The following is a 21,857-nucleotide window of genomic DNA, read 5'->3' as shown; positions in this document are numbered from 1 at the left end:
TAGTGGTCTAATCACCACACAGTGTTGTTGTTGTTGAGTGATCCACTTGGGGCCTTGACAATGTGTCTAGCTTAGTGGTCTAATCACCACACCGTGGTGTTGTTGTTGTTGAGTGATTCACTTGGGGCCTTGACAATGTGACTAGCTTAGTGGTCTAATGACCACACCGTGTAGTTGTTGTTGAGTGATTCACTTGGGGCCTTGACAATGTGTCTAGCTTAGTGGTCTAATCACCACACCATGTTGTTGTTGAGTGATTCACTTGGGGCCTTGACAATGTGTCTAGCTTAGTGGTCTAATCACGACACCGTGTTGTTGAGTGATTCACTTGGGGCCTTGACAATGTGTCTAGCTTAGTGGTCTAATCACCACACAGTGTTGTTGTTGTTGAGTGATTCACTTGGGGCCTTGACAATGTGTCTAGCTTAGTGGTCTAATCACCACACCGTGTTGTTGTTGTTGTTGAGTGATTCACTTGGGGCCTTGACAATGTGTCTAGCTTAGTGGTCTAATCACCACACTGTGTAGTTGTTGTTGAGTGATTCACTTGGGGCCTTGACAATGTGTCTAGCTTAGTGGTCTAATCACCACACCATGTTGTTGTTGAGTGATTCACTTGGGACCTTGACAATGTGTCTAGCTTAGTGGTCTAATCACCACACCGTGTTGTTTTGTTGTTGTTGAGTGATTCACTTGGGGCCTTGACAATGTGTCTAGCTTAGTGGTCTAATCACCACACCGTGGTGTTGTTGTTGTTGAGTGATTCACTTGGGGCCTTGACAATGTGTCTAGCTTAGTGGTCTAATCACCAGACCGTGTTGTTGTTGTTGATTGATTCACTTGGGGCCTTGACAATGCGTCTAGCTTAGTGGTCTAATCACCACACCGTGGTGTTCTTGTTGTTGTTGAGTGATTCACTTGGGGCCTTGACAATGTGTCTAGCTTAGTGGTCTAATCACCACACCGTGGTGTTGTTGTTGAGTGATTCACTTGGGGCCTTGACAATGTGTCTAGCTTAGTGGTCTAATCACCACACCGTGTTGTTTTGTTGTTGTTGAGTGATTCACTTGGGGCCTTGACAATGCGTCTAGCTTAGTGGTCTAATCACCACACCTTGGTGTTGTTGTTGTTGAGTGATTCACTAGGGGCCTTGACAATGCGTCTAGCTTAGTGGTCTAATCACCACACCTTGGTGTTGTTGTTGAGTGATTCACTTGGGGCCTTGACAATGTGTCTAGCTTAGTGGTCTAATCACCACACCTTGGTGTTGTTGAGTGATTCACTTGGGGCCTTGACAATGTGTCTAGCTTAGTGGTCTAATCACCACACCTTGGTGTTGTTGTTGTTGAGTGATTCACTTGGGGCCTTGACAATGTGTCTAGCTTAGTGGTCTAATCACCACACAGTGTTGTTGTTGTTGTTGAGTGATTCACTTGGGGCCTTGACAATGTGTCTAGCTTAGTGGTCTAATCACCACACAGTGTTGTTGTTGTTGTTGAGTGATTCACTTGGGGCCTTGACAATGCGTCTAGCTTAGTGGTCTAATCACCACACCGTGGTGTTGTTGTTGTTGGTGAGTAATTCACTTGGGGCCTTGACAATGTGTCTAGCTTAGTGGTCTAATCACCACACCGTGTTGTTGAGTGATTCACTTGGGGCCTTGACAATGTGTCTAGCTTAGTGGCCTAATCACCACACAGTGTTGTTGTTGTTGTTGAGTGATTCACTTGGGGCCTTGACAATGTGTCTAGCTTAGTGGTCTAATCACCACACCATGTTGTTGTTGAGTGATTCACTTGTGGCCTTGACAATGTGTCTAGATTAGTGGTCTAATCACCACACTGTGTTGTTGTTGTTGAGTGATTCACTTGGGACCTTGACAATGTGTCTAGCTTAGTGGTCTAATCACCACACCGTGTTGTTTTGTTGTTGTTGAGTGATTCACTTGGGGCCTTGACAATGTGTCTAGCTTAGTGGTCTAATCACCACACCGTGGTGTTGTTGTTGTTGAGTGATTCACTTGGGGCCTTGACAATGTGTCTAGCTTAGTGGTCTAATCACCAGACCGTGTTGTTGTTGTTGATTGATTCACTTGGGGCCTTGACAATGCGTCTAGCTTAGTGGTCTAATCACCACACCGTGGTGTTCTTGTTGTTGTTGAGTGATTCACTTGGGGCCTTGACAATGTGTCTAGCTTAGTGGTCTAATCACCACACCGTGGTGTTGTTGTTGAGTGATTCACTTGGGGCCTTGACAATGTGTCTAGCTTAGTGGTCTAATCACCACACCGTGTTGTTTTGTTGTTGTTGAGTGATTCACTTGGGGCCTTGACAATGCGTCTAGCTTAGTGGTCTAATCACCACACCTTGGTGTTGTTGTTGTTGAGTGATTCACTAGGGGCCTTGACAATGCGTCTAGCTTAGTGGTCTAATCACCACACCTTGGTGTTGTTGTTGAGTGATTCACTTGGGGCCTTGACAATGTGTCTAGCTTAGTGGTCTAATCACCACACCTTGGTGTTGTTGAGTGATTCACTTGGGGCCTTGACAATGTGTCTAGCTTAGTGGTCTAATCACCACACCTTGGTGTTGTTGTTGTTGAGTGATTCACTTGGGGCCTTGACAATGTGTCTAGCTTAGTGGTCTAATCACCACACAGTGTTGTTGTTGTTGTTGAGTGATTCACTTGGGGCCTTGACAATGTGTCTAGCTTAGTGGTCTAATCACCACACAGTGTTGTTGTTGTTGTTGAGTGATTCACTTGGGGCCTTGACAATGCGTCTAGCTTAGTGGTCTAATCACCACACCGTGGTGTTGTTGTTGTTGGTGAGTAATTCACTTGGGGCCTTGACAATGTGTCTAGCTTAGTGGTCTAATCACCACACCGTGTTGTTGAGTGATTCACTTGGGGCCTTGACAATGTGTCTAGCTTAGTGGCCTAATCACCACACAGTGTTGTTGTTGTTGTTGAGTGATTCACTTGGGGCCTTGACAATGTGTCTAGCTTAGTGGTCTAATCACCACACCTTGTTGTTGTTGAGTGATTCACTTGGGGCCTTGACAATGTGTCTAGCTTAGTGGTCTAATCACCACACCGTGGTGTTGTTGTTGAGTGATTCACTTGGGGCCTTGACAATGTGTCTAGCTTAGTGGTCTAATCACCACACAGTGTTGTTGTTGTTGAGTGATCCACTTGGGGCCTTGACAATGTGTCTAGCTTAGTGGTCTAATCACCACACCGTGGTGTTGTTGTTGTTGAGTGATTCACTTGGGGCCTTGACAATGTGTCTAGCTTAGTGGTCTAATCACCACACCGTGTAGTTGTTGTTGAGTGATTCACTTGGGGCCTTGACAATGTGTCTAGCTTAGTGGTCTAATCACCACACCATGTTGTTGTTGAGTGATTCACTTGGGGCCTTGACAATGTGTCTAGCTTAGTGGTCTAATCACCACACCGTGTTGTTGTTGTTGTTGTTGAGTGATTCACTTGGGGCCTTGACAATGTGTCTAGCTTAGTGGTCTAATCACCACACCGTGTAGTTGTTGTTGAGTGATTCACTTGGGGCCTTGACAATGTGTCTAGCTTAGTGGTCTAATCACCACACCATGTTGTTGTTGAGTGATTCACTTGTGGCCTTGACAATGTGTCTAGCTTAGTGGTCTAATCACCACACTGTGTTGTTGTTGTTGAGTGATTCACTTGGGACCTTGACAATGTGTCTAGCTTAGTGGTCTAATCACCACACCATGGTGTTGTTGTTGTTGAGTGATTCACTTGGGGCCTTGACAATGTGTCTAGCTTAGTGGTCTAATCACCACACCGTGTTGTTTTGTTGTTGTTGAGTGATTCACTTGGGGCCTTGACAATGTGTCTAGCTTAGTGGTCTAATCACCACACCGTGGTGTTGTTGTTGTTGTTGAGTGATTCACTTGGGGCCTTGACAATGTGTCTAGCTTAGTGGTCTAATCACCAGACCGTGTTGTTGTTGTTGATTGATTCACTTGGGGCCTTGACAATGCGTCTAGCTTAGTGGTCTAATCACCACACCGTGGTGTTCTTGTTGTTGTTGAGTGATTCACTTGGGGCCTTGACAATGTGTCTAGCTTAGTGGTCTAATCACCACACCGTGGTGTTGTTGTTGAGTGATTCACTTGGGGCCTTGACAATGTGTCTAGCTTAGTGGTCTAATCACCACACCGTGTTGTTGAGTGATTCACTTGGGGCCTTGACAATGTGTCTAGCTTAGTGGCCTAATCACCACACAGTGTTGTTGTTGTTGAGTGATTCACTTGGGGCCTTGACAATGTGTCTAGCTTAGTGGTCTAATCACCACACCTTGTTGTTGTTGAGTGATTCATTTGGGGCCTTGACAATGTGTCTAGCTTAGTGGTCTAATCACCACACCGTGGTGTTGTTGTTGAGTGATTCACTTGGGGCCTTGACAATGTGTCTAGCTTAGTGGTCTAATCACCACACAGTGTTGTTGTTGTTGAGTGATCCACTTGGGGCCTTGACAATGTGTCTAGCTTAGTGGTCTAATCACCACACCGTGGTGTTGTTGTTGTTGAGTGATTCACTTGGGGCCTTGACAATGTGACTAGCTTAGTGGTCTAATCACCACACCGTGTAGTTGTTGTTGAGTGATTCACTTGGGGCCTTGACAATGTGTCTAGCTTAGTGGTCTAATCACCACACCATGTTGTTGTTGAGTGATTCACTTGGGGCCTTGACAATGTGTCTAGCTTAGTGGTCTAATCACCACACCGTGTTGTTGAGTGATTCACTTGGGGCCTTGACAATGTGTCTAGCTTAGTGGTCTAATCACCACACAGTGTTGTTGTTGTTGAGTGATTCACTTGGGGCCTTGACAATGTGTCTAGCTTAGTGGTCTAATCACCACACCGTGTTGTTGTTGTTGTTGAGTGATTCACTTGGGGCCTTGACAATGTGTCTAGCTTAGTGGTCTAATCACCACACTGTGTAGTTGTTGTTGAGTGATTCACTTGGGGCCTTGACAATGTGTCTAGCTTAGTGGTCTAATCACCACACCATGTTGTTGTTGAGTGATTCACTTGTGGCCTTGACAATGTGTCTAGCTTAGTGGTCTAATCACCACACTGTGTTGTTGTTGTTGAGTGATTCACTTGGGACCTTGACAATGTGTCTAGCTTAGTGGTCTAATCACCACACCATGGTGTTGTTGTTGTTGAGTGATTCACTTGGGGCCTTGACAATGTGTCTAGCTTAGTGGTCTAATCACCACACCGTGTTGTTTTGTTGTTGTTGAGTGATTCACTTGGGGCCTTGACAATGTGTCTAGCTTAGTGGTCTAATCACCACACCGTGGTGTTGTTGTTGTTGAGTGATTCACTTGGGGCCTTGACAATGTGTCTAGCTTAGTGGTCTAATCACCAGACCGTGTTGTTGTTGTTGATTGATTCACTTGGGGCCTTGACAATGCGTCTAGCTTAGTGGTCTAATCACCACATCGTGGTGTTCTTGTTGTTGTTGAGTGATTCACTTGGGGCCTTGACAATGTGTCTAGCTTAGTGGTCTAATCACCACACCGTGGTGTTGTTGTTGAGTGATTCACTTGGGGCCTTGACAATGTGTCTAGCTTAGTGGTCTAATCACCAATATTTAACAGGCGACGTTTCGGGTAACGGACCTTTATCGCACGGTGCACGACCGGCGAGAATCGATATCCGGTGAGCGTCTGTGGCATCGATTAAACGGGCATAGGCCGATTCTAAAGGAATCTACAACCTTCGATTCCTTTACTCTCGATTTAAAGAGTCGATTCTTGGCGCGCGAGCGTCACTATTCTACTCACGCAGCGCGGCTTGGTGGTGGAGGTTTTTATTTTTAAAAGTTTTAACTTTCACGTCTCGTTAAGTTGCTTTAGGAGTCTGTAGATGTACGAAGTATACCGCAAGGCGTACAGGCCGCAACAATCGAGGCGACTCCTGCGCCTACAATCGCCGGCGGATCAAAGCATCGCGAAGGTTGATTTGGGCCTAACTCTATCATCATCTGTGCCAGACGTCACGATCATCATCATCATTACAGAGAGATTGTTCACGATCATCATTACAGAGAGAGATTGTTCACGATCATCATCATTACAGAGAGAGATTGTTCACGATCATCATCATTACAGAGAGAGATTGTTCACGATCATCATCATCATTACAGAGAGAGATTGTTCACGATCATCATCATTACAGAGAGAGATTGTTCACGATCATCATTACCGAGAGAGAGATTGTTCACGATCATCATCATTATGGAGAGAGAGATTGTTCACGATCAGCATTATTACAGAGAGAGATTGTTCACGATCATCATCATTACAGAGAGACATTGTTCACGATCATCATCATCATTACAGAGAGAGATTGTTCACGATCATCATCATCATTACAGAGAGACATTGTTCACGATCATCATCATCATTACAGAGAGAGATTGTTGAGTGATTCACTTGGGGCCTTGACAATGCGTCTAGCTTAGTGGTCTAATCACCACACCTTGGTGTTGTTGTTGTTGAGTGATTCACTTGGGGCCTTGACAATGCGTCTAGCTTAGTGGTCTAATCACCACACCTTGGTGTTGTTGTTGAGTGATTCACTTGGGGCCTTGACAATGTGTCTAGCTTAGTGGTCTAATCACCACACCGTGGTGTTGTTGTTGTTGAGTGATTCACTTGGGGCCTTGACAATGCGTCTAGCTTAGTGGTCTAATCACCACACCGTGTTGGTGTTGTTGTTGAGTGATTCACTTGGGGCCTTGACAATGTGTCTAGCTTAGTGGTCTAATCACCACACCTTGGTGTTGTTGTTGTTGAGTGATTCACTTGGGGCCTTGACAATGTGTCTAGCTTAGTGGTCTAATCACCACACCGTGTTGTTGTTGAGTGATTCACTTGGGGCCTTGACAATGTGTCTAGCTTAGTGTTCTAATCACCACACTGTGTTGTTGTTGTTGTTGAGTGATTCACTTGGGGCCTTGACAATGTGTCTAGCTCAGTGGTCTAATCACCACACCTTGGTGTTGTTGTTGTTGAGTGATTCACTTGGGGCCTTGACAATGTGTCTAGCTTAGTGGTCTAATCACCACACCGTGGTGTTGTTGTTGTTGAGTGATTCACTTGGGGCCTTGACAATGCGTCTAGCTTAGTGGTCTAATCACCACACCGTGGTGTTGTTGTTGTTGAGTGATTCACTTGGGGCCTTGACAATGCGTCTAGCTTAATGGTCTAATCACCACACCTTGGTGTTGTTGTTGTTGTTGAGTGATTCACTTGGGGCCTTGACAATGCGTCTAGCTTAGTGGTCTAATCACCACACCTTGGTGTTGTTGTTGAGTGATTCACTTGGGGCCTTGACAATGTGTCTAGCTTAGTGGTCTAATCACCACACCTTGGTGTTGTTGTTGTTGTTGAGTGATTCACTTGGGGCCTTGACAATGTGTCTAGCTTAGTGGTCTAATCACCACACCTTGGTGTTGTTGTTGTTGAGTGATTCACTTGGGGCCTTGACAATGTGTCTAGCTTAGTGGTCTAATCACCACACAGTGTTGTTGTTGTTGTTGAGTGATTCACTTGGGGCCTTGACAATGTGTCTAGCTTAGTGGTCTAATCACCACACAGTGTTGTTGTTGTTGTTGAGTGATTCACTTGGGGCCTTGACAATGCGTCTAGCTTAGTGCTCTAATCACCACACCGTGGTGTTGTTGTTGTTGTTGGTGAGTAATTCACTTGGGGCCTTGACAATGTGTCTAGCTTAGTGGTCTAATCACCACACCGTGTTGTTGAGTGATTCACTTGGGGCCTTGACAATGTGTCTAGCTTAGTGGCCTAATCACCACACAGTGTTGTTGTTGTTGAGTGATTCACTTGGGGCCTTGACAATGTGTCTAGCTTAGTGGTCTAATCACCACACCTTGTTGTTGTTGAGTGATTCACTTGGGGCCTTGACAATGTGTCTAGCTTAGTGGTCTAATCACCACACCGTGGTGTTGTTGTTGAGTGATTCACTTGGGGCCTTGACAATGTGTCTAGCTTAGTGGTCTAATCACCACACAGTGTTGTTGTTGTTGAGTGATCCACTTGGGGCCTTGACAATGTGTCTAGCTTAGTGGTCTAATCACCACACCGTGGTGTTGTTGTTGTTGAGTGATTCACTTGGGGCCTTGACAATGTGACTAGCTTAGTGGTCTAATCACCACACCGTGTAGTTGTTGTTGAGTGATTCACTTGGGGCCTTGACAATGTGTCTAGCTTAGTGGTCTAATCACCACACCATGTTGTTGTTGAGTGATTCACTTGGGGCCTTGACAATGTGTCTAGCTTAGTGGTCTAATCACCACACCGTGTTGTTGAGTGATTCACTTGGGGCCTTGACAATGTGTCTAGCTTAGTGGTCTAATCACCACACAGTGTTGTTGTTGTTGAGTGATTCACTTGGGGCCTTGACAATGTGTCTAGCTTAGTGGTCTAATCACCACACCGTGTTGTTGTTGTTGTTGAGTGATTCACTTGGGGCCTTGACAATGTGTCTAGCTTAGTGGTCTAATCACCACACTGTGTAGTTGTTGTTGAGTGATTCACTTGGGGCCTTGACAATGTGTCTAGCTTAGTGGTCTAATCACCACACCATGTTGTTGTTGAGTGATTCACTTGTGGCCTTGACAATGTGTCTAGATTAGTGGTCTAATCACCACACTGTGTTGTTGTTGTTGAGTGATTCACTTGGGACCTTGACAATGTGTCTAGCTTAGTGGTCTAATCACCACACCATGGTGTTGTTGTTGTTGAGTGATTCACTTGGGGCCTTGACAATGTGTCTAGCTTAGTGGTCTAATCACCACACCGTGTTGTTTTGTTGTTGTTGAGTGATTCACTTGGGGCCTTGACAATGTGTCTAGCTTAGTGGTCTAATCACCACACCGTGGTGTTGTTGTTGTTGTTGAGTGATTCACTTGGGGCCTTGACAATGTGTCTAGCTTAGTGGTCTAATCACCAGACCGTGTTGTTGTTGTTGATTGATTCACTTGGGGCCTTGACAATGCGTTTAGCTTAGTGGTCTAATCACCACACCGTGGTGTTCTTGTTGTTGTTGAGTGATTCACTTGGGGCCTTGACAATGTGTCTAGCTTAGTGGTCTAATCACCACACCGTGGTGTTGTTGTTGAGTGATTCACTTGGGGCCTTGACAATGTGTCTAGCTTAGTGGTCTAATCACCACACCGTGTTGTTTTGTTGTTGTTGAGTGATTCACTTGGGGCCTTGACAATGCGTCTAGCTTAGTGGTCTAATCACCACACCTTGGTGTTGTTGTTGTTGAGTGATTCACTAGGGGCCTTGACAATGCGTCTAGCTTAGTGGTCTAATCACCACACCTTGGTGTTGTTGTTGAGTGATTCACTTGGGGCCTTGACAATGTGTCTAGCTTAGTGGTCTAATCACCACACCTTGGTGTTGTTGAGTGATTCACTTGGGGCCTTGACAATGTGTCTAGCTTAGTGGTCTAATCACCATACCTTGGTGTTGTTGTTGTTGAGTGATTCACTTGGGGCCTTGACAATGTGTCTAGCTTAGTGGTCTAATCACCACACAGTGTTGTTGTTGTTGTTGAGTGATTCACCTGGGGCCTTGACAATGTGTCTAGCTTAGTGGTCTAATCACCACACAGTGTTGTTGTTGTTGTTGAGTGATTCACTTGGGGCCTTGACAATGCGTCTAGCTTAGTGGTCTAATCACCACACCGTGGTGTTGTTGTTGTTGGTGAGTAATTCACTTGGGGCCTTGACAATGTGTCTAGCTTAGTGGTCTAATCACCACACCGTGTTGTTGAGTGATTCACTTGGGGCCTTGACAATGTGTCTAGCTTAGTGGCCTAATCACCACACAGTGTTGTTGTTGTTGTTGAGTGATTCACTTGGGGCCTTGACAATGTGTCTAGCTTAGTGGTCTAATCACCACACCTTGTTGTTGTTGAGTGATTCACTTGGGGCCTTGACAATGTGTCTAGCTTAGTGGTCTAATCACCACACCGTGGTGTTGTTGTTGAGTGATTCACTTGGGGCCTTGACAATGTGTCTAGCTTAGTGGTCTAATCACCACACAGTGTTGTTGTTGTTGAGTGATCCACTTGGGGCCTTGACAATGTGTCTAGCTTAGTGGTCTAATCACCACACCGTGGTGTTGTTGTTGTTGAGTGATTCACTTGGGGCCTTGACAATGTGTCTAGCTTAGTGGTCTAATCACCACACCGTGTAGTTGTTGTTGAGTGATTCACTTGGGGCCTTGACAATGTGTCTAGCTTAGTGGTCTAATCACCACACAGTGTTGTTGTTGTTGAGTGATTCACTTGGGGCCTTGACAATGTGTCTAGCTTAGTGGTCTAATCACCACACCGTGTTGTTGAGTGATTCACTTGGGGCCTTGACAATGTGTCTAGCTTAGTGGTCTAATCACCACACAGTGTTGTTGTTGTTGAGTGATTCACTTGGGGCCTTGACAATGTGTCTAGCTTAGTGGTCTAATCACCACACCGTGTTGTTGTTGTTGTTGAGTGATTCACTTGGGGCCTTGACAATGTGTCTAGCTTAGTGGTCTAATCACCACACCGTGTAGTTGTTGTTGAGTGATTCACTTGGGGCCTTGACAATGTGTCTAGCTTAGTGGTCTAATCACCACACCATGTTGTTGTTGAGTGATTCACTTGTGGCCTTGACAATGTGTCTAGCTTAGTGGTCTAATCACCACACTGTGTTGTTGTTGTTGAGTGATTCACTTGGGACCTTGACAATGTGTCTAGCTTAGTGGTCTAATCACCACACCATGGTGTTGTTGTTGTTGAGTGATTTACTTGGGGCCTTGACAATGTGTCTAGCTTAGTGGTCTAATCACCACACCGTGTTGTTTTGTTGTTGTTGAGTGATTCACTTGGGGCCTTGACAATGTGTCTAGCTTAGTGGTCTAATCACCACACCGTGGTGTTGTTGTTGTTGTTGAGTGATTCACTTGGGGCCTTGACAATGTGTCTAGCTTAGTGGTCTAATCACCACACAGTGTTGTTGTTGTTGCTGAGTGATTCACTTGGGGCCTTGACAATGCGTCTAGCTTAGTGGTCTAATCACCACACCGTGGTGTTGTTGTTGTTGTTGGTGAGTAATTCACTTGGGGCCTTGACAATGTGTCTAGCTTAGTGGTCTAATCACCACACCGTGTTGTTGAGTGATTCACTTGGGGCCTTGACAATGTGTCTAGCTTAGTGGCCTAATCACCACACAGTGTTGTTGTTGTTGAGTGATTCACTTGGGGCCTTGACAATGTGTCTAGCTTAGTGGTCTAATCACCACACCTTGTTGTTGAGTGATTCACTTGGGGCCTTGACAATGTGTCTAGCTTAGTGGTCTAATCACCACACCGTGGTGTTGTTGTTGAGTGATTCACTTGGGGCCTTGACAATGTGTCTAGCTTAGTGGTCTAATCACCACACAGTGTTGTTGTTGTTGAGTGATCCACTTGGGGCCTTGACAATGTGTCTAGCTTAGTGGTCTAATCACCACACCGTGGTGTTGTTGTTGTTGAGTGATTCACTTGGGGCCTTGACAATGTGACTAGCTTAGTGGTCTAATCACCACACCGTGTAGTTGTTGTTGAGTGATTCACTTGGGGCCTTGACAATGTGTCTAGCTTAGTGGTCTAATCACCACACCATGTTGTTGTTGAGTGATTCACTTGGGGCCTTGACAATGTGTCTAGCTTAGTGGTCTAATCACCACACCGTGTTGTTGAGTGATTCACTTGGGGCCTTGACAATGTGTCTAGCTTAGTGGTCTAATCACCACACAGTGTTGTTGTTGTTGAGTGATTCACTTGGGGCCTTGACAATGTGTCTAGCTTAGTGGTCTAATCACCACACCGTGTTGTTGTTGTTGTTGAGTGATTCACTTGGGGCCTTGACAATGTGTCTAGCTTAGTGGTCTAATCACCACACTGTGTAGTTGTTGTTGAGTGATTCACTTGGGGCCTTGACAATGTGTCTAGCTTAGTGGTCTAATCACCACACCATGTTGTTGTTGAGTGATTCACTTGTGGCCTTGACAATGTGTCTAGATTAGTGGTCTAATCACCACACTGTGTTGTTGTTGTTGAGTGATTCACTTGGGACCTTGACAATGTGTCTAGCTTAGTGGTCTAATCACCACACCATGGTGTTGTTGTTGTTGAGTGATTCACTTGGGGCCTTGACAATGTGTCTAGCTTAGTGGTCTAATCACCACACCGTGTTGTTTTGTTGTTGTTGAGTGATTCACTTGGGGCCTTGACAATGTGTCTAGCTTAGTGGTCTAATCACCACACCGTGGTGTTGTTGTTGTTGTTGAGTGATTCACTTGGGGCCTTGACAATGTGTCTAGCTTAGTGGTCTAATCACCAGACCGTGTTGTTGTTGTTGATTGATTCACTTGGGGCCTTGACAATGCGTCTAGCTTAGTGGTCTAATCACCACACCGTGGTGTTCTTGTTGTTGTTGAGTGATTCACTTGGGGCCTTGACAATGTGTCTAGCTTAGTGGTCTAATCACCACACCGTGGTGTTGTTGTTGAGTGATTCACTTGGGGCCTTGACAATGTGTCTAGCTTAGTGGTCTAATCACCACACCGTGTTGTTTTGTTGTTGTTGAGTGATTCACTTGGGGCCTTGACAATGCGTCTAGCTTAGTGGTCTAATCACCACACCTTGGTGTTGTTGTTGTTGAGTGATTCACTAGGGGCCTTGACAATGCGTCTAGCTTAGTGGTCTAATCACCACACCTTGGTGTTGTTGTTGAGTGATTCACTTGGGGCCTTGACAATGTGTCTAGCTTAGTGGTCTAATCACCACACCTTGGTGTTGTTGAGTGATTCACTTGGGGCCTTGACAATGTGTCTAGCTTAGTGGTCTAATCACCAGACCTTGGTGTTGTTGTTGTTGAGTGATTCACTTGGGGCCTTGACAATGTGTCTAGCTTAGTGGTCTAATCACCACACAGTGTTGTTGTTGTTGTTGAGTGATTCACTTGGGGCCTTGACAATGTGTCTAGCTTAGTGGTCTAATCACCACACAGTGTTGTTGTTGTTGTTGAGTGATTCACTTGGGGCCTTGACAATGCGTCTAGCTTAGTGGTCTAATCACCACACCGTGGTGTTGTTGTTGTTGGTGAGTAATTCACTTGGGGCCTTGACAATGTGTCTAGCTTAGTGGTCTAATCACCACACCGTGTTGTTGAGTGATTCACTTGGGGCCTTGACAATGTGTCTAGCTTAGTGGCCTAATCACCACACAGTGTTGTTGTTGTTGTTGAGTGATTCACTTGGGGCCTTGACAATGTGTCTAGCTTAGTGGTCTAATCACCACACCTTGTTGTTGTTGAGTGATTCACTTGGGGCCTTGACAATGTGTCTAGCTTAGTGGTCTAATCACCACACCGTGGTGTTGTTGTTGAGTGATTCACTTGGGGCCTTGACAATGTGTCTAGCTTAGTGGTCTAATCACCACACAGTGTTGTTGTTGTTGAGTGATCCACTTGGGGCCTTGACAATGTGTCTAGCTTAGTGGTCTAATCACCACACCGTGGTGTTGTTGTTGTTGAGTGATTCACTTGGGGCCTTGACAATGTGACTAGCTTAGTGGTCTAATCACCACACCGTGGTGTTGTTGTTGAGTGATTCACTTGGGGCCTTGACAATGTGTCTAGCTTAGTGGTCTAATCACCACACCGTGTTGTTGTTGAGTGATTCACTTGTGGCCTTGACAATGTGTCTAGCTTAGTGGTCTAATCACCACACTGTGTTGTTGTTGTTGAGTGATTCACTTGGGACCTTGACAATGTGTCTAGCTTAGTGGTCTAATCACCACACCATGGTGTTGTTGTTGTTGAGTGATTCACTTGGGGCCTTGACAATGTGTCTAGCTTAGTGGTCTAATCACCACACCGTGTTGTTTTGTTGTTGTTGAGTGATTCACTTGGGGCCTTGACAATGTGTCTAGCTTAGTGGTCTAATCACCACACCGTGGTGTTGTTGTTGTTGTTGAGTGATTCACTTGGGGCCTTGACAATGTGTCTAGCTTAGTGGTCTAATCACCAGACCGTGTTGTTGTTGTTGTTGATTGATTCACTTGGGGCCTTGACAATGCGTCTAGCTTAGTGGTCTAATCACCACACCGTGGTGTTCTTGTTGTTGTTGAGTGATTCACTTGGGGCCTTGACAATGTGTCTAGCTTAGTGGTCTAATCACCACACCGTGGTGTTGTTGTTGAGTGATTCACTTGGGGCCTTGACAATGTGTCTAGCTTAGTGGTCTAATCACCACACCGTGTTGTTGTTGTTGAGTGATTCACTTCGGGCCTTCCAACACCGCCGGCGATGATTATCTCAACCGGTTCTGGGACTCCCCTAGGTCGACTCAGCCTCAAATGAGTAGCTGGTGTAGCGGTGTGTAGTAGTAAAACATCGCTAGCACTGGGGAGACAAAGGCGGCCGGGCGTGGTGCTGGCCACCCACCCCCCTCGTGTGCCACAGTGCCGGTAGCCTTCATAGCTGCTGCTCACTAACAGCACTTGCCCCTACAGCCTGTTACAGGCTACACGGTGTGGGATCTTTGTGTTATTGTTTGGTGTAAACATGTCAACATGTTGTGAAATTCTATTCCCGTGGGCGTCGAGGGGATGGCCATACCCTGGGCACGCCAGGTGAAGGCAGTGGCAGCAAGTATTCAAATCGCCATCACTTTCCATCTCTTTGGGGGGGGTTTGAGTGTTTCCCCCTCGCACGCCACGTGGAGTTTTCTCCCGGTGCTGCGATTTCCTCCCACACGTGTATAATAACAATAATAAGCACAACTGTTATTACATCTTAAAATAAAATAAAAACTAAATGCAGGACACTTAGGAAAAAAAAAATTTCACTCGATGTGGCTCTTGGATCAATAGGCACGTGTCAGCTAATTATAGCATTGTGTGGTCACAATGATCAGGAGCACGGGGTAGGCCATACGTTGAGGGAACTCCATTTGAAGAACTTTGATGTTAAGCTAGATTCATCTTCTTTGGTTCTTTCGGTAAAGTCACCACCACGTAGAATGAGAATAAAATAATAAATTAATAAAATAAAATAACACGATAAAATTCTCACGACGTTTCGGCCACAACACAAGTGGCCTTCATCAGGTGAAGGGACAGCGCTCGCTCCAGCGCTGTCCTCTAGACAGTCTCGTCCCTTCATCTGATGAAGGCCACTTGTGTTGTGGCCGAAACGTCGTGAGAATTTTATTGTGTTATTTTATTTTATCAATTTATTATTTTATTCTCTTTCTACGTGATGGTGACTTTACCGAAAGAACCAAAGAAGATGAATCCTTGCAGTCACGAAAGCTTTAAATCGACAAATGAATCTAGATTCTCATTGTCAGTGCAGCAAAGCACAAAATCAATACAGTAACACCATGAAAATACATTTACCGATTGACGTATTGGGAAACTTGTTGCATTCGTATTTTTGAAAAATGTAAAAATTGCAGCAACAACGCTGTTTGCCCCCACCTCCATTAACGCTACAGCGTAAACAGACGGGCGGTGGCAATTAAAAAAAAATGATTCCCATTTAAACTTGTAAGTTGCTTTGCCGAGAGATCTCGCTGGTGCCATCTGGATTGCTCTGCAGCAGTGGCGCTGTCTTAATAAATTCCACATTTGTTTTTTTTTCTTGCGTGCACGTACACGGTGTCTGTGCGTCATGCAGGAAGACGGCTATCGGAGGAGTGTGCAAAGAATACAACATGGAGGGGAACGACAATGAAACCTTCAGCCGAAATTTGGGCAGCAGTTTTTCCACGCTCCCCGACTTCAAAATACGGTGCATCTTGGGCAGTGTTTCAGAGAATGAACGAGGTCACCGTCTATCTAGGCAGGTCCGGGAGCCATCGAGCCGTGGCCAGAGTCAGCTAGGGCAAGGTCGCGGTCAAACGGGGCCATTCCAGGTGATGTTGGGTCACGGGTGGTGTCAGATGGGACAAGGTGAAGGTCAATCTGGTGGGCAAATCCAGGGGCCATCGGTTCAAGGTTGGGGTAATAAAGGGCAGGGTCAGCCGGGGGAAGGCGACGGAGTGGCAATTCGAGGCCACAATCAGCCAGGGCAGGGGCCTTCGATTCAAGGTTGGGGTAATAAAGGGCAGGGTCAGCCGGGGGAAGGCGACGGAGTGGCAATTCAAGGCCACAATCAGCCAGGGCAGGGGCCATCGACTCAAGGTTGGGGTAATAAAGGGCAGGGTCAGCCGGGGGAAGGCGACGGAGTGGCAATTCAAGGCCACAATCAGCCAGGGCAGAGCCAATATCACGACGGGAAAAAAAAACCCCAATTGGGCCGAGGTCAGACTCAGCCAAAACAGGGTCAGCGTCAACCCGAGCAGGGCCAGGGACTGTCAGGGCACGCCCATGGTCTGCTGGGGCAAGGCCGAGGTCAACCTAATCAGGGCCTGAGTCAGCCAAGGCAATCTCATTGTCCACTGGGCCAAGTCCAGGAGCCATTGGGTCACGCTTGGGGTCAACTTGGACAAGGTCAAGTGGGTCGTGGTGAAACTGGACAGGTTCAACAAGGTCAAGCACAGAGGATGCTATTGCAAGGTCAGTCAACTTGGTCATGGTCAAGTGACACCGCCAAGGTCAAGGTATTCCTTTCAGCTGTAGATCATGGCCCCGTGTATCGCCTGGCTCCAATCTGTAAACCAATCGCGCCGCTTATTTTACTTAAAACGATCTCAATCCTCCGATGTCCACATTGATCGCCGAGCACGAATTCCGCTTGCGCTTTTCAACCGGCGTTTGACGTCAGAAGTACGGTGCGGTGCTCTGCTTAGTCATTGACGATAACGATGGTTAGGCAGCGCTTGCCCCAGGAACGCAAGAGGCGGTACGTCCGTCACGCCGCGATGAAAAGCGGCTCGGCCTAGGTGTGCGTGCCTAGGGCAGGTGGACCGCGTTGGCTAGGAGACGTTAACTACCTCGCCTGGTACGCAGGAGGGTCGTGGGTTCGATCCCGACCCCTGACGACTGTTGCTGTGTATTTGGAGTTTGCGTGTCTCTCTCTCATCATCATCATCACGGTGGCTAGGAGACGTTAACTACCTCGCCCGGTACGCAGGAGGTCGTGGGTTCGATCCCGACCCCTGACGCCTGTTGCTGTGTATTTGGAGTTTGCGTGTCTCTCTCTCATCATCATCATCACGGTGGCTAGGAGATGTTAACTACCTCGCCCGGTACGCAGGAGGGTCGTGGGTTCGATCCCAACCCTGACGCCTGTTGCTGTGTATTTGGAGTTTGCGTGTCTCTCTCTCATCATCATCATCATCACGGTGGCTAGGAGATGTTAACTACCTCGCCCGGTACGCAGGAGGGGCATGGGTTCGATCCCGACCCCTGACGCCCGTGCGTTTGAAAGTTTGCGCGTTCTCCCCACGGCGGTGTTGATGTTGCTCCATGCCCTGCGTTGTTTCCCCGCGCATTTAGAAAGACGTGACGTTTAAGAGTAATGCGGCTGATATACATTGACACGTGGTGATGAACCACTTTGTTGAGCTTATCAACTGTGGCCAGGTCGCTTCTGAACAAGAGCTACGTATCCGAGCGGGCTCTTATGTGGTAAAATAACAAGTTTAGTTTTGTTTAGTTGATGGGTTCCTTTAATGCTGGCTTTTGTCTCCAAAGTTTTTTTGGGAAAAAACTTTTGGTCAGTTCGCCGATTTTTCTACAGGGCAAGCACTTTATATCAGAACGCAATTTTACTGAAGATTTATTCATATTTATGATGCTCATCATAACCTCTCATTGCCGACAGACACCCCGACTGAGCTGAGCACTAAACCTCAGTTGGAAAGTTCTAAAAAGCGATACGTGTGTCAACGTGTACCAATGTACATCTCGTGCGGTGCTATTATGAACGATGTACTTTAATACTCTTTGGTTCTATTGGGTAAAGTCACGTAGGTGAAAATAAACCCAATAGAACCAATAGAACCAAAGAGTATGGATCCTAGCAGTCACGAAAGCTTTAAATCTAGGATGTACTTTAACTTAATTGTGCGCAATTTTTGTTCGCAGCTCAAGCAAACATCACTGAGCAGCATCAACCTCGGCAGAGCACGCCACCGCCGCCGCCGCTGCCGCTTGATGGGCAAGAGGCAAGATGACTCGCTGATCACATTGAAACGTGTCCACAGATGTGCATCGTTATTTCACATTAATAATACGGTCATTCTAAGAAAATACCGATTCATCTAGTTTCATATTCTCGGTTCTTTCGGTAAAGTCACCACGTAGAAGGGAAACGATACAATAATAAAAATATAAAACAATAAAATTCTCGCGACGTTTCAAACATCTGAACAAGCTGCCAAATCGCTTTCCGTGGTACTGACGTTTAAAAAAAACTTTTTTCAAATTTTCTTGCTGTGGTTTTCACACCTGACGATGATCGCTGCTTGTGTTGCAGTCGAAACGTCGTGATAATTTTATTGTTTCCCTTTCTACGTGGCGGTGACTTTACCGAAAGAACCGAGAATGTGAATCACTGCAGTCGTGAAAGCTTCAAGTGAAAATTTATTTAGTTTCACGAAGCTTGGGGCTGCTGCCACGGTGCGCAATGGTTCAGCACGCTGGACTTGCGGTCCACAAGGTCGTGATGTCCAGGCGTGCCAGGTTTAATAGGCACGTGTCTACAATGTCCCACCTCTGTCCACTCTGCAGTATATATTGGTACACCGCAGTTGAATGGCAGGCCGCATGTGGTGGGGTAAAGTGTGGGTACTACCATCACTTCCAAGACGTCTCCCCAGCGTGGAGGAGTTCAGCCCCTAGTGAGGGTTTCTCTACCAAGACGTCTTGAACAGCGTGGAAGAGTTCAGCCCCTAGTGAGGGTGTCTTTACCAAGACGTCTTGAACAGCGTGGAAGAGTTCAGCCCCTAGTGAGGGCTTCTCTACCAAGACATCTTGAACAGCGTGGAAGAGTTCAGTCTCTAGTGAGGGTTTCTCTTCCAAGACATCTTGAACAGCGTGGAAGAGTTCAGCCCCTAGTGAGGGTTTCTCTTCCAAGACGTCTTGAACAGCGTGGAAGAGTTCAGCCCCTAGTGAGGGTTTCTCTTCCAAGACGTCTTGAACAGCGTGGAAGAGTTCAGCCCCTAGTGAGGGTTTCTCTTCCAAGATGTCTTGAACAGCGTGGAAGAGTTCATCCCCTAGTGAGGGTTTCTCTACCAAGACGTCTTGAACAGCGTGGAAGAGTTCAGCCCCTAGTGAGGGTTCCTCTACCAAGACGTCTTGAACGGCGTGGAAGAGTTCAGCCCCTAGTGAGGGTTTCACTTCCAAGACGTCTTGAACAGCGTGGAAGAGTTCAGCCCCTAGTGAGGGTTTCTCTACCAAGACGTCTTGAACGGCGTGGAAGAGTTCAGCCCCTAGTGAGGGTTCCTCTACCAAGACGTCTTGAACAGCGTGGAAGAGTTCAGCCCCTAGTGAGGGTTTCTCTTCCTTTAAGACGTCTTGAACAGCGTGGAAGAGTTCAGCCCCTAGTGAGGGTTTCTCTTCCAAGACGTCTTGAACAGCGTGGAAGAGTTCAGCCCCTAGTGAGGGTTTCTCTACCAAGACATCTTGAACAGCGTGGAAGAGTTCAGCCCCTAGTGAGGGTTTCTCTTCCAAGACGTCTTGAACAGCGTGGAAGAGTTCAGCCCCTAGTGAGGGTTCCTCTACCAAGACGTCTTGAACAGCGTGGAAGAGTTCAGCCCCTAGTGAGGGTTTCTCTACCAAGACGTCTTGAACAGCGTGGAAGAGTTCAGCCCCTAGTGAGGGTTTCTCTTCCAAGACGTCTTGAACAGCGTGGAAGAGTTCAGCCCCTAGTGAGGGTTTCTCTTCCAAGATGTCTTGAACAGCGTGGAAGAGTTCAGCCCCTAGTGAAGGTTTCTCTACCAAGACGTCTTGAACAGCGTGGAAGAGTTCAGCCCCTAGTGAGGGTTCCTCTACCAAGACGTCTTGAACGGCGTGGAAGAGTTCAGCCCCTAGTGAGGGTTTCACTTCCAAGGCGTCTTGAACAGCGTGGAAGAGTTCAGCCCCTAGTGAGGGTTTCTCTACCAAGACGTCTTGAACGGCGTGGAAGAGTTCAGCCCCTAGTGAGGGTTCCTCTACCAAGACGTCTTGAACAGCGTGGAAGAGTTCAGCCCCTAGTGAGGGTTTCTCTTCCTTTAAGACGTCTTGAACAGCGTGGAAGAGTTCAGCCCCTAGTGAGGGTTTCTCTTCCAAGACGTCTTGAACAGCGTGGAAGAGTTCAGCCCCTAGTGAGGGTTTCTCTACGAAGACGTCTTGAACAGCGTGGAAGAGTTCAGCCCCTAGTGAGGGTTTCTCTTCCAAGACGTCTTGAACAGCGTGGAAGAGTTCAGCCCCTAGTGAGGGCTTCTCTACCAAGACATCTTGAACAGCGTGGAAGAGTTCAGTCTCTAGTGAGGGTTTCTCTACCAAGACATCTTGAACAGCGTGGAAGAGTTCAGCCCCTAGTGAGGGTTTCTCTTCCAAGACGTCTTGAACAGCGTGGAAGAGTTCAGCCCCTAGTGAGGGTTCCTCTACCAAGACGTCTTGAACGGCGTGGAAGAGTTCAGCCCCTAGTGAGGGTTTCACTTCCAAGACGTCTTGAACAGCGTGGAAGAGTTCAGCCCCTAGTGAGGGTTTCTCTACCAAGAGGTCTTGAACAGCGTGGAAGAGTTCAGCCCATAGTGAGGGTTCCTCTACCAAGACGTCTTGAACAGCGTGGAAGACTTCAGCCCCTAGTGAGGGTTTCTCTTCCAAGACGTCTTGAACAGCGTGGAAGAGTTCAGCCCCTAGTGAGGGTTTCTCTTCCAAGACGTCTTGAACAGCGTGGAAGAGTTTAGCCCTTAGTGAGGGTTTCTCTTCCACGACGTCTTGAACAGCGTGGAAGAGTTTAGCCCCTAGTGAGGGTTTCTCTTCCAAGATGTCTTGAACAGCGTGGAAGAGTTCATCCCCTAGTGAGGGTTTCTCTACCAAGACGTCTTGAACAGCGTGGAAGAGTTCAGCCCCTAGTGAGGGTTCCTCTACCAAGACGTCTTGAACGGCGTGGAAGAGTTCAGCCCCTAGTGAGGGTTTCACTTCCAAGACGTCTTGAACAGCGTGGAAGAGTTCAGCCCCTAGTGAGGGTTTCTCTACCAAGACGTCTTGAACGGCGTGGAAGAGTTCAGCCCCTAGTGAGGGTTCCTCTACCAAGACGTCTTGAACAGCGTGGAAGAGTTCAGCCCCTAGTGAGGGTTTCTCTTCCTTTAAGACGTCTTGAACAGCGTGGAAGAGTTCAGCCCCTAGTGAGGGTTTCTCTTCCAAGACGTCTTGAACAGCGTGGAAGAGTTCAGCCCCTAGTGAGGGTTTCTCTACCAAGACATCTTGAACAGCGTGGAAGAGTTCAGCCCCTAGTGAGGGTTTCTCTTCCAAGACGTCTTGAACAGCGTGGAAGAGTTCAGCCCCTAGTGAGGGTTCCTCTACCAAGACGTCTTGAACAGCGTGGAAGAGTTCAGCCCCTAGTGAGGGTTTCTCTACCAAGACGTCTTGAACAGCGTGGAAGAGTTCAGCCCCTAGTGAGGGTTTCTCTTCCAAGACGTCTTGAACAGCGTGGAAGAGTTCAGCCCCTAGTGAGGGTTTCTCTTCCAAGATGTCTTGAACAGCGTGGAAGAGTTCAGCCCCTAGTGAAGGTTTCTCTACCAAGACGTCTTGAACAGCGTGGAAGAGTTCAGCCCCTAGTGAGGGTTCCGCTACCAAGACGTCTTGAACG

The 21,857-nt window shown here is 47.0% G+C and overlaps 1 protein-coding gene across 6 annotated transcripts in view; it reads left to right on the top strand.

The window, feature by feature from the left end:
- The first annotated feature begins 5,785 nt into the window (after nt 1-5,785).
- The window catches only part of LOC142908818 (uncharacterized), an 88,658-nt gene continuing 72,586 nt past the window's right edge, over nt 5,786-21,857 (top strand). For 3 of the 6 annotated variants that reach the window (XM_076059444.1, XM_076059445.1, XM_076059446.1), the window contains exons 1-2: nt 15,930-16,672; nt 18,146-18,225. In XM_076059444.1, coding sequence (XP_075915559.1) covers nt 16,033-16,672; nt 18,146-18,225 — 720 coding nt within the window. In that variant the 5' untranslated portion in view covers nt 15,930-16,032. Of the gene's footprint in view, nt 6,006-15,791; nt 15,906-15,929; nt 16,673-18,145; nt 18,226-21,857 lie in introns of those variants that run through there. The other 3 variants (XM_076059448.1, XM_076059449.1, XM_076059447.1) reach the window with 3 other exon arrangements.

The sequence above is a fragment of the Petromyzon marinus genome, unplaced genomic scaffold, assembly GCF_048934315.1.
Source record: "Petromyzon marinus isolate PM22_M1 ecotype Great Lakes invasive population unplaced genomic scaffold, UKy_Petmar_22M1.pri1.0 PM_G_Scaffold_102, whole genome shotgun sequence".
In the NCBI taxonomy this organism is placed as follows: Eukaryota; Metazoa; Chordata; class Hyperoartia; order Petromyzontiformes; family Petromyzontidae; genus Petromyzon; species Petromyzon marinus.
Note: the sequence above shows the minus strand (reverse complement) of the source record. Positions and strands in the feature narration are given on the sequence as shown.